The sequence below is a fragment of the Haemorhous mexicanus genome, unplaced genomic scaffold, assembly GCF_027477595.1.
Source record: "Haemorhous mexicanus isolate bHaeMex1 unplaced genomic scaffold, bHaeMex1.pri scaffold_226_ctg1, whole genome shotgun sequence".
Taxonomy (NCBI): Eukaryota; Metazoa; Chordata; class Aves; order Passeriformes; family Fringillidae; genus Haemorhous; species Haemorhous mexicanus.
The window spans coordinates 1-12,716 of NW_026776053.1; the positions used below are offsets into that span (position 1 = coordinate 1).

General features: G+C 47.7%; 1 protein-coding gene across 1 annotated transcript in view; it reads right to left on the reverse strand.

Moving 5' to 3' along the window:
* Positions 1-5: 5 nt before the first annotated feature.
* Positions 6-12,716, reverse strand: part of LOC132322969 (mediator of RNA polymerase II transcription subunit 25-like) — a gene marked incomplete at its 3' end in the record, with an annotated part of 28,152 nt that continues 15,441 nt past the window's right edge. Inside the window, exons 3-7 of the mRNA XM_059837734.1 lie at positions 10,616-10,804; positions 7,606-7,695; positions 6,053-6,112; positions 4,782-5,009; positions 6-62 (exon numbers count right to left, since the gene is read on the reverse strand). Of these exons, the coding sequence (XP_059693717.1) occupies positions 6-62; positions 4,782-5,009; positions 6,053-6,112; positions 7,606-7,695; positions 10,616-10,804 (624 nt within the window). The remainder of the gene's footprint in view (positions 63-4,781; positions 5,010-6,052; positions 6,113-7,605; positions 7,696-10,615; positions 10,805-12,716) is intronic.

Sequence of the window (12,716 nt, forward strand, 5' to 3'; positions counted from 1 at the left end):
GTCCCGGGGGGGGCTGCAGGTGGTGCAGGGGCTGCGCCGGGGGGGGGGACCCCACCTTGGGGCTGGGGGGGACACGGGGAGGGGTCAGGGGGGCACCCAAAAATGAACAATCCCATCCCGGACCCCCCCCCTCAACATTTTTAGTGATTTTCCCAAACTTAAATTTTTAGTTTTGCCCCAAAATTCCTTCAGGAAATCTCCAAAAATTCTCTCCCACCCCCCTCAAATTTTTAGAGCCCCCTCCCCAAAAAAATTCCCAGCCCGAAATTCCTCTTAAAATTCCCCCCAATCCCCAAATTTTTAGAGCCCCCTCCCAAAAATTTCCAGCCCCAAATTCCTCTTAAAATTTCTCCCCCCACCCCCAAATTTTTAGAGCCCCCTCCCCAAAATTTCCAGCCCCAAATTCCTCCTAAAATTCCCCCCACCCCCAAATTTTTAGAGCCCCCTCCCCAAAATTTCCAGCCCCAAATTCCTCCTAAAATTCCCCCCACCCCCAAATTTTTAGAGCCCCCTCCCCAAAATTTCCAGCCCCAAATTCCTCCTAAAATTCCCCCCACCCCCAAATTTTTAGAGCCCCCTCCCCAAAAATTCCCAGCCCCAAATTCCTCCTAAAATTCCCCCCACCCCCAAATTTTTAGAGCCCCCTCCCCAAAAAATTTCCAGCCTCAAATTCCTCCAGAAAATCTCCAAAAATTCTCTCCCACCCCAATCCCCAAATTTTTAGAGCCCCCTCCCCAAAAATTCCCCAGCCCCAAATTCCTCTTAAAATTTCCCCAACCCCAAATTTTTAGAGACCCCTCCCCAAAAAATTCCAGCCCCAAATTCCTCCAGAAAATCCTCAAAAATTCTCTCCCACCCCCTCAAATTTTTAGAGCCCCCTCCCCAAAATTCCCAGCCCCAAATTCCTCCTAAAATTCCCCCCACCCCCAAATTTTTAGAGCCCCCCCCCCAAAAATTCCCAACCCCAAATTCCTCCTAAATTTCCCCCACCCTCAAATTTTTAGAGCCCCCTCCCCAAAAAATCCCAGCCCCAAATTCCTCCTTCAATTCCCCCCACCCCCAAATTTTTAGAGCCCCCTCCCCAAAATTTCCAGCCCCAAATTCCTCCTAAAATTCCCCCATCCCCAAATTTTTAGAGCCCCTCCCCAAAAAATTCCCAGCCCCAAATTCCTCCAGAAAATCCCCAAAAATTCTCTCCCACCCCCCTCAAATTTTTAGAGCCCCCTCCCCAAAAATTCCAGCCCCAAATTCCTCTTAAAATCCCCCCCACCCCCAAATTTTTAGAGCCCCCTCCCCAAAAAAAATTTCCAGCCCCAAATTCCTCCTTTAATTCCCCCCACCCCCAAATTTTAGAGCCCCCTCCCCAAAATTCCCAGCCCCAAATTCCTCCTAAAATTCCCCTCACCCCCAAATTTTTAGAGCCCCCTCCTCAAAAAATCCCAGCCCCAAATTCCTCCATAAAATCCCCAAAAATTCTCTCCCACCCCCCCCAAATTTTTAGAGCCCCGTCCCCAAAAATTCCAGCCCCAAATTTCTCCTAAAATTCCCCCACACCCAAATTTTTAGAGCCCCCTCCCCAAAAATTTCCCAACCCCAAATTCCTCCTAAAATTCCCCCCACCCCCAAATTTTTAGAGACCCCTCCCAAAAAATCCCAGCCCCAAATTCCTCCTAAAATTCCCTCCAACCCCCAAATTTTTAGAGCCCCCTCCCCAAAAATTCCCAGCCCCAAATTCCTCCTAAAATTCCCCCCCACCCTCAAATTTTTAGAGCCCCCCCAAAAATTCCAGCCCCAAATTCCGCCAGAAAATCCTCAAAAATTCTCTCCCACCCCCCTCAAATTTTTAGAGACCCCTCCCCAAAATTCCCAGCCCCAAATTCCTCCTAAAATTCCCCCCACCCCCAAATTTTTAGAGCCCCCTCCTCAAAAATTCCCAGCCCCAAATTCCTCCTAAAATTCGCCCCCACCCCCAAATTTTTAGAGCCCCCTCCCCAAAAATTCCCAGCCCCAAATTCCTCCTAAAATTCCCCCCACCCCCAAATTTTTAGAGCCCCCTCCCAAAAAATTCCAGCCCCAAATTCCTCCTAAAATTCCCCCCACCCCCAAATTTTTAGAGCCCCCTCCCCAAAAAAATCCCAGCCCCAAATTCCTCCTAAAATTCCCCCCACCCCCAAATTTTTAGAGCCCCCTCCTCAAAAATTTCCAGCCCCAAATTCCTCCTAAAATTTCCTCACACATCCTCAAATTTTTAGAGCCCCCTCCCAAAAAATTTCCAGCCCCAAATTCCTCCTAAAAATTCCCCCCCACCCCCAAATTTTTAGAACCCCCTCCCCAAAATTTCCAGCCCCAAATTCCTCCTAAAATTCCCCCCACCCCCAAATTTTTAGAGCCCCCTCCCCAAAAAATTCCAGCCCCCAAATTCCTCTTAAAATTCCCCCCACCCCCAAATTTTTAGAGCCCCCCCCCCAAAAATTCCCAGCCCCAAATTCCTCCTAAAATTCCCCCCACCCCCAAATTTTTAGAGCCCCCTCCCCAAAAAATCCCAGCCCCAAATTCCTCCAGAAAATCCCCAAAAATTCTCTCCCACCCCCCTCAAACTTTTAGAGCCCCCCCAAAAAAAAATCCCAGCCCCAAATTCCTCTTAAAATTTCTCCCCCCACCCCCAAATTTTTAGAGCCCCCTCCCCAAAATTCCCATCCCCAAATTCCTCCTAAAATCCCCCCCATCCCCAAATTTTTAGAGACCCCCAAAAATTTCCAGCCCCAAATTCCTCCTAAAATTCCCCCCACCCCCAAATTTTTAGAGCCCCCTCCCCAAAAAATTCCCAGCCCCAAATTCCTCCAGAAAATCCCCAAAAATTCTCTCCCACCCCCCTCAAATTTTTAGAGCCCCCCTCCCCAAAAATTCCAGCCCCAAATTCCTCCTAAAATTTCCCCCACCCTCAAATTTTTAGAGCCCCCTCCCCAAAAATTCCAGCCCCAAATTCCTCCTAAAATTTCCTCACACATCCCCAAATTTTTAGAGCCCCCCCCCAAAAAATTCCAGCCCCAAATTCCTCCTAAAATTCCTCCCACCCCCAAATTTTTAGAGCCCCCCCAAATCCCCCTCCTCAAAAATTCCCAGCCCCAAATTTCTCCTTAAATTCCCCCAACCCCCAAATTTTTAGAGCCCCCTCCTCAAAAATTCCCAGCCCCAAATTCCTCCTAAAATTTCCTCACACATCCCCAAATTTTTAGAGCCCCCCCCAAAAAATTCCAGCCCCAAATTCCTCCTAAAATTCCCACCACCCTCAAACTTTTGGAGCCCCCTCCCCAAAAATTCCCAGCCCCAAATTCCTCCTAAAATTTCCCCCCACCCCCAAATTTTTAGAGCCCCCTCCTCAAAAAATCCCAGCCCCAAATTCCTCCAGAAAATCCCCAAAAATTCTCTCCCACCCCCCTCAAATTTTTAGAGCCCCCTCCCCAAAATTCCCAGCCCCAAATTCCCCCTTAAAATTCCCCCACACCCAAATTTTTAGAGCCCCCCCCAAATCCCCCTCCTCAAAAATTTCCAGCCCCAAATTCCTCCTAAAATTCCCCCCATCCCCAAATTTTTAGAGCCCCCTCCCAAAAAATTTCCAGCCTCAAATTCCTCCAGAAAATCCCCAAAAATTCTCTCCCACCCCCCTCAAATTTTTAGAACCCCCCAAAAATTCCAGCCCCAAATTCCTCTTAAAATTCCCCCCACCCCCAAATTTTTAGAGCCCCCTCCCCAAAAATTCCAGCCCCAAATTCCTCCTAAAATTTTCTCACACATCCCCAAATTTTTAGAGCCCCCTCCCCAAAAATTTCCAGCCCCAAATTCCTCCTAAAATTCCCCCCATCCCCAAATTTTTAGAGCCCCCTCCCAAAAAATTCCCAGCCCCAAATTCCTCCAGAAAATCCCCAAAAATTCTCTCCCACCCCCCTCAAATTTTTAGAGCCCCCCCCTAAAAATTCCAGCCCCAAATTCCTCTTAAAATTCCCCCCACCCCCAAATTTTTAGAGCCCCCTCCTCAAAAATTCCCAGCCCCAAATTCCTCCTAAAATTCCCCCCACCCCCAAATTTTTAGAGACCCCTCCCCAAAATTTCCAGCCCCAAATTCCTCCTAAAATTCGCCCCCACCCCCAAATTTTTAGAGCCCCCTCCTCAAAAATTCCCAGCCCCAAATTCCTCCTAAAATTCCCCCCACCCCCAAATTTTTAGAGCCCCCTCCCCAAAAATTCCCAGCCCCAAATTCCTCCTAAAATTCCCCCCACCCCCAAATTTTTAGAGCCCCCTCCCAAAAAATCCCAGCCCCAAATTCCTCCTTCAATTCCCCCCACCCCCAAATTTTTAGAGCCCCCCCAAAAATTCCCAGCCCCAAATTCCTCCAGAAAATCCTCAAAAATTCTCTCCCACCCCCCTCAAACTTTTAGAGCCCCCCCAAAAATTTCCAGCCCCAAATTCCTCTTAAAATTCCCCCCCACCCCCAAATTTTTGGAGCCCCCCCAAATCCCCCTCCCCAAAATTCCCAGCCCCAAATTCCTCCTAAAATTCCCCCCACCCCCCAAATTTTAGAGCCCCCCTCCCCAAAATTCCCAGCCCCAAATTCCTCCTTTAATTCCCCCCCCCCAAATTTTCAGACCCCCCAAAATCCCAATCCCCCCCCTCAATAAATCATCTTGAGGTGGGGGTCTCTGATTTTTGGGGGGGGGGGGTCCCAATTTTGGGGTGGAATCTCTATTTTTTGGGGTTTTTTTTGGGGAGGGGGGGTCACTCACCTGCTGGCTGAGCAGGAGGCTCCGAAGTTGGGGGTTGGCCCCCGGATTTTGGGGGCGCAGCAGAGCCCCCCCCCCGGCCTGGTTGGGCTGGGGGGGTCCAGCTTGGGGGGGTCCTGGATTTTGGGGGGCTGGGGGAGGTGCAGGAGCTGCAGGAGGGGCTTGGGGGGGTTGTGGTTGTTGTTGTTGTTGTTGTTGTTGTTGTTGTTGTTGTTGTGCACGGAGTTGTAACTGGGGGAGAGGAGGGGGGGAAAAGGGGGTGTTGGAAAATCACCCCAAAATGTTCTAGGGTCATAAAATGTCCAAAAAAATGGCAAAATTCTTGTAGGTTTCAATTCAAGACACCCCCCAAAAAAAAAAAATCCCTCAAACCCAGGCAAGGACTCCTCAAAACCAATCAGGGTCCACCCAAAAAATCAGCAGGACCACCTCAAATCACCCCAAAATTCATCCAAGCTCACCCTAAAACCCATCCAAAAACCAACCAAAATCATCCAGGACTCCCCAAACACAACCAGGGTCCCCCAAAACCTCAAAAACTCACTCAGGACCACCTCAAATCACCCCAAAATTCATCCAAGCCCAATCTCCAACCCATCCTGGAGACCCCAAAATCATCCAGGACTCCTTAAAACCAATCAGGGTCCCCCCAAAATCAGCAGGACCCCCCAAATCACCCCAAAATTCATCCAAGCTCACCCCAAAACCCATCCAAGAACCTCCCAAAATCATCCAGGACTCCCCAAACCCAACCAGGGTCCCCAAAAAATCAGCAGGACCACCTCAAATCACCCCAAAATTCCTCCAACCCCAATCCCCAACCCATCCAAAAACCACCCAAAATCATCCAGGACCACTTAACCTCAACCAGGGTCCCCCCCAAACCCCAAAAACTCATGGAGGACCCCCTGAATCACCCCAAAATTCATCCAAGCTCACCCTAAAACCCATCCAAGAACCACCCAAAATCATCCAGGACTCCCCAAACACAACCAGGGTCCCCCAAAACCTCAAAAACTCACTCAGGACCACCTCAAATCACCCCAAAATTCATCCAAGCCCAATCTCCAACCCATCCAGGAGACCCAAAAATCATCCAGGACCACTTAACCTCAACCAGGGTCCCCCCAAAACCCCAAAAACTCATGGAGGACCCCCTGAATCACCCCAAAATTCATCCAAGCCCACCCCTCGACCCATCCAGGACACCCAAGCCCCTCTAGGACCCCCTAAAATGTCCCAAAAACCCCAAAAAACCCCAAAATCCTCCAGACCAGGCTCTGCTGCCGCTGCTGCTCCTCCATGATCCCGACCTGCGCCAGGCCTGGGCTCACCTGGGTGGGGGGCACAGAGCCTAAATCCATCTCAAATTTCACAAAAAACCACCCCAAGTTGCTCAAAAATAATCTCAAATGGAAATGTGAGGGAGAAAAGGGCGGGAAACGTGAGGGGAGAAAAGGGCGGGAAATGTGAGGGGAGAAAAGGGCGGGAAACGTGAGGGGAGAAAAGGGCGGGAAACGTGAGGGGAGAAAAGGGCGGGAAACGTGAGGGGAGAAAAAGGGTGGTAAATGTGAGGGGAAAAAGGCTGAAAAAAAGGAAAAAACTGAAAAAAAGGGTAGGATAAAGAGCTGAAAAGCTAGGAGGAGAAGGAAGGCAGGAAACAGGGACAAAAAGGAGATGTGAGGGGAAGAGGAGAGGGAAACGTGAGGGGAGAAAAGGGCGGGAAAACGTGAGGGGAGAAAAGGGCGGGAAAACGTGAGGGGAGAAAAAGGATGGTAAATGTGAGAGGAAAAAAGCTGAAAAAAAGGAAAAAAAAACTGAAAAAAGGGCAGGAGAAAGAGCTGAAAAGACAGGAGGAGATGAAAAACAGGAAACGGGCAAAAAGGAGATGTGAGGGGAAGAAGAGAGGGAAATGTGAGGGGAGAAAAGGTGGGAAATGTGAGGGGAGGAAATGGAAACATGAGGGGGAAAAGAGCAGAAAATGTGAGAAAAAAAGGCAGGAGAAAGAGCTGAACACATAAGAGGAGAAAGAAGGCAAACAGGTAGAGACAAACAGGAGATATGAGGGGGAAAAGGTGGGAAATTTGAGGGGAGAAAATGTAGGAAATGTGAGGGGGAAAAGGGAAATGTGAGGGGGGAAAGAGACGGAGACGTGAGGGGAGAAAAGGGCGGGAAAACGTGAGGGGAGAAAAGGGCGGGAAAACGTGAGGGGAGAAAAGGGCGGGAAAACGTGAGGGGGAAAAGAGTGGAAAATGTGAGGGGGAAAAGAGTGGAAAATGTGAGGAAAAAAATTACAGGAAAAAAGGCTGAAAACATAAGAGAAGAAAGAAGGCAAGAAACAGGTAGGAATAAAAAGGCGGGAGATGCGAAAAAACCCATCCAGGGTTTTTGCCACAAAAACCACTCAAAATCCCACAGAAACCACCTCAAATCCCACAAAACACACCTTAAATGGAAAGGTGAGGAGAGAAGAGGGTGGGAATTGTGAGGGGAGAAAAGGGTGGGAAATGTGAGGGGGAAAAAGGGGGAAATGTGAGGGGGAAAAAGGGAAATGTGAGGGGGAAAAGAGTGGGAAATGTGAGGGGGAAAAGGGAAATGTGAGGGGGAAAAAGGGGGAAATGTGAGGGGGGAAAAGGGTGGAGAACATGAGGGGAACAGAGAGGGAAATGTGAGAGGGCAAAGAGAGGGAAATGTGAGGGGAAAAAAGAGTGGAAAATGTGAGAAAAAAAGGTTGAAAACATAAGAAGAGAAAATCCCACCGAAACCACCCCAAATCCCACCGAAACCACCCCAAATCCCACAAAAACCACTTGAAATTCTCCTTTACCTGCGGCTGCACCCCTGATGTCACAGGGAGAGTCCCCGGCTGCTTAGGCAGGAATGGGGGAGCCCCAGGAACAGGGGCTGAGCCCCCCAGCTGTGGGGACAGGAAAATTTGAGGGGTTTGGGGACAGCAGAGAGACCCCAAAAAGAGTGGGGGGCAGGAATGACCCCCAAGAAAGGGATGGGGGCGTTGGGAGGGGAGAAAAACCCCACAAAATTGGCATCAAAAATACTCCCAAAATAGGGTTTGGGAGGTAATTGGGGGAATCAACTCATAAAGGGTTAAAGGGGGGAAAAAAAAGAATAAAAAAAGGGATTTGGTGGGGTTAAAAGTGGGGAAAATGGGGTTTGGGGGGGGGTCTCTGAAGGCTCAGATCCTGCTGGTAGGCCTCTTCTTTGATCTGAAGGGAAAATGGGGTTAAAAATGGGAAAAATGAGGAAAAAATGGGATTAAAAACTAGAAAAAGGGGGGGAAATTGGTAAAAATTGGTAAAAGAATGGGATTTGGGGGGTTAAAATGGGATTAAATGGGAAAAAATGGGGTTTAGGAGTCCCAGGTGGCCCAGGCCGAAACCCAGGTCCTGCTGGTAGGGCCTCTTCCTTGTTATGAGGGGAAAGTGGGGTTAAAAATGGGAAAAATAGACAAAAATGGATAAAAAAGGGTAAAATGAGGTAAAAGAATGGGATTTGGCAGTGTTAAAATGGGATTTAAGGAGAAAAATTTGGGTTAAAGGTGGGAAAAATGGGGTTTGGGAGTCCCCAGGCGGCCCAGGTCCTCCTGGTAGGGCCTCTTCCTTGTTCTGAGGGGAAAATGGGGTTAAAAATGGGAAAAATAGACAAAAATGGATAAAAAAGGGTAAAATGAGGTAAAAGAATGGGATTTGGCAGTGTTAAAATGGGATTTAAGGAGAAAAATTTGGGTTAAAGGTGGGAAAAATGGGGTTTGAGAGTCCCCAGGCGGCCCAGGTCCTCCTGGTAGGGCCTCTTCCTTGTTCTGAGGGGGAAATGGGGTTAAAAATGGGAAAAACGGGAAAAAATGGGATTAATAATTAGAAAAAGGGGGGAAAATGGGTAAAAATTGGTAAAATAATGGGAATTTGGGGTGTTAAAATGGGGTTAAAGGGGGAAGATCCTGCCAAAAAGAAATCTGGAAGGGATGGATGAGCTCTGTAGGAGTTTGGGGTGTTTTAGGGGTATTTTTTGGGTATTTTGGGGTATTTTGGGATGTTTTGGGGGTATTTTGGGGTGTTTGGGGTATTTTGGGGTATTTTGGGGTGTTTTGGAGTATTTAGGGGTATTTTGGGGGTATTTTGGGGTATTTTTCAGGTATTTTGGGGGTATTTAGGGGTGTCTGGGGGTGTTTTAGGGGTGCTTTTGAAATATTTTGGGGTGTTTTGGGGTATTTTGGGGTGTTTTGGGGTATTTTGGGGTGTTTGGGGGAATTTTGGGGTTATTTAGGGATATTTGGGGGTGGTTTGGGGATGTTTTCGGGGTATTTTGGGGTGTTTAGGGGTATTTTTTTGGGGTATTTTGGGGTATTTTAGGGTGTTTGGGGGTATTTTGGGATGTTTTGGGGGTATTTTGGGGTGTTTGGGGTATTTGGGGGTGTTTTAAGGTGCTTTCGGGGTATTTTGGGGTATTTTAGGGTGTTTTGGGGTGTTTTGGGGTATTTTTCGGGTATTTTGGGGGTATTCTGGGGTATTTAGGGGTATTTTGGGGTATTTAGGGGTGTTTTGGGGGTGTTTTAGGGGTGCTTTTGAAATATTTTGGGGTATTTAAGGGTATTTGGGGGTGGTTTGGGGTATTTTGGGGTATTTTAGGGTTATTTAGGGATATTTGGGGGTGGTTTGGGGATGTTTTTGGGGTATTTTGGGGTGTTTTGGGGGTGTTTCTGGAGTATTTAGGTGGTTTTGGGGTATTTTGAGGTGTTTTTGTGGTGTTTAGAGGGATTTTGGGGGTATTTTGGGGTATTTTGGGGTATTTTGGGGTTATTTAGGGATATTTGGGGGTGGTTTGGGGATGTTTTTGGGGTATTTTGGGGTGGTTTGGGGTATTTTGGGGTTATTTAGGGATATTTGGGGGTGGTTTGGGGATGTTTTTGGGGTATTTAGGGGTATTTTTGGGGGTATTTTGGGGTATTACGGGGTGTTTTGGGGGTATTTAGGGGTATTTGGGGGTGTTTTGAGGTGCTTTCGGGGTGTTTTGGGGTATTTAAGGGTATTTGGGGGTGTTTTGGGGTATTTAGGGGTATTTGGGGGTGTCGTTGGGGTGTTTTTGGGTGTTTTGGGGTATTTTGGGGTGTTTGGGGGCATTTTGGGGTTATTTAGGGATATTTGGGGGTGGTTTGGGGATGTTTTTGGGGTATTTTGGGGTATTTTTGGGGTGTTTTGGGGTTATTTAGGGGTGATTTGGGGATGTTTTTGGGGTATTTTGGGGTGTTTTGAGGGTGTTTCTGGAGTATTTAGGTTGTTTTGGGGTATTTTGGGGTGTTTTGGTGGTGTTTAGAGGGATTTTGGGGGTATTTTGGGGCGTTTTGGGGTGTTTTGGGGTGGTTTGGGGAATTTTGGGGTTATTTAGGGATATTTGGGGGTGGTTTGGGGATGTTTTTGGGGTATTTTGGGGTGGTTTGGGGTATTTTGGGGTTATTTAGGGGTGATTTGGGGATGTTTTTGGGGTATTTTGGGGTGGTTTGGGGTATTTAGGGGTTATTTAGGGATATTTGGGGGTGGTTTGGGGATGTTTTTGGGGTATTTTGGGGTGGTTTGGGGTATTTTGGGGTTATTTAGGGGTGGTTTGGGGATGTTTTTGGGGTATTTTGGGGTGGTTTGGGGCATTTAGGTGTTATTTAGGGATATTTGGGGGTGGTTTGGGGATGTTTTTGGGGTATTTTGGGGTGTTTTAGGGTATTTAGGGGTGTTTAGGGGTATTTTTTGGGGTATTTTGTGGTGTTTAGAGGGATTTTGGGGGTATTTTGGGGTATTTTGGGGCGTTTTGGGGCGTTTTTGGGGTCTCACCCCACGCTGCTGGTCCATCTTGTGCTGCTGCACCTGCTTGTGGTTGGTGATGACCTGGCGGATGCCGTTGACGAAGCCGCTCTGGTCGTTGGGGATCAAACCCATGAAAATTTTCTTTTTGGACGAGTAGAGGAGCATCAGAACGCGAACCTCGCACGGGGCCGTGTGAGGGAAGTGCACGCAGCCCGCCTGCATCGGGGAAGGGCAGCAGAGTGTCACAGAATGGCAAAGAAAAAGGGAAAAAAAGGGCAAAAAAAGGGCAAAAAAATGGGACAAAAGTGGGGCTGAAATGGGACCAAAATGGCAAAAAAATGGGGTTAAAATGGGGCTAAAATGGCACCAAAATGGCAAAAAAATGGGACTAAAATGGGGCTAAAATGGAACTAAAATGGGGCCAAAATGGGACTGAAATGGGACTAAAATGGAACTAAAATGGGACTAAAATGGAACTAAAATGGGACTAAAATGGGACTAAAATGGGAACAAATTGGGGCTAAAATGGCACCAAAATGGGACTAAAATGGGACTAAATGGGACCAAATTGGGGCTAAAATGGGGCCAAAATGGCAAAAAAATGGGACTAAAATGGGGCTAAAATGGGGCCAGAATGGGACCAAAATGGGACTAAAATGGAACCAAAATGGGGCCAAAATGGGACCAGAATGGGACTAAAATGGGACCAGAATGGGGCCAAAATGGGACCAAAGTGGGACTAAAATGGGACTAAATGGGACCAAATTGGGGCTAAAATGGAACCAAAATGGCAAAAAAATGGGACTGAAATGGGGCTAAAATGGCACCAAAATGGGACTAAAATGGGACTAAAATGGGATTAAAATGGGACTGAAATGGGACTGAAATGGGACTAAAATGGGGCTAAAATGGCACCAAAATGGGACCAAAATGGGACTGAAATGGGGCTAAAATGGAATAAAATGGGACTAAAATGGGACTAAAATGGGGCCAAAATGGCAAAAAAATGGGACTAAAATGGGGCTAAAATGGGACCAAAATGGGACTGAAATGGGGCTAAAATGGCACCAAAATGGGGCCAAAACGGGACCAGAATGGGACCAAAGTGGGGCTAAAATGGGACCAAAATGGGACTAAAATGGGGCTAAAATGGCACCAAAATGGGACTAAAATGGGGCTAAAATGGCACCAAAATGGGACCAAAATGGGACTAAAATGGGGCTAAAATGGCACCAAAATGGGACCAAAATGGGACTGAAATGGGGCTAAAATGGCACCAAAATGGGACCAGAATGGGACTAAATGGGACCAAAATGGAAATAAAACAGGACCAAAATGGGGTCAAAATGGGACCAGAATGGGGCCAAAATGGGACCAAAATGGGACTAAAATGGGACTAAAATGGGACCAGAATGGGACCAGAATGGGACCAAAATGGTGGAAAATGGGACCAAAATGGTGCAAAAATGGTGCAAAAATGGGGCCAAAATGGGGCCAAAATGGGGCCAAAATTAGAATAAATGGGACCAAAATGGGGCCAAAATGGAACCAAAATGGGACTAAAATGGGACCAAAATGGGGCCAAAATGGGACTAAAATGGAACTAAAATGGGACTAAAATGGGGCCAAAATGGGACCAAAATGGAACCAAAATCTCCAGGTGATTTTGATGTCCCCAGGATGATTTTGGTGTCCCCAGAATGATTTTGATGTCCCCAGGATGATTTTGGTGCCCCTGAAGATGATTTTGGCATCCCCAGGATGATTTTGGTGTCCCCAGGATGATTTTGAGCTCCCCCAGGATAATTCTGGGTCTCTCCAGGATAATTTTGGGCTACCTGGGGGATGATTTTGGGCTCCTCCAGGATAATTTTGGGCTCCCTGAAGATGATTTTGGGGTCCCTGGGGGTGATTTTGGGCTCCCTGGGGATGATTTTGGGTCTCCCCAGGATGATTTTGGGTCTCCCCAGGATGATTTTGGGTCTCCCCAGGATGATTTTGGGTCTCCCCAGGATGATTTTGGGCTCCCTGGGGGTGATTTTGGGTCTCCCCAGGATAATTTTGGGCTCCCCAGGATAATTTTGGGGCTCCCCAGGATAATTTTGGGTCTCCCCAGGATAATTTTGAT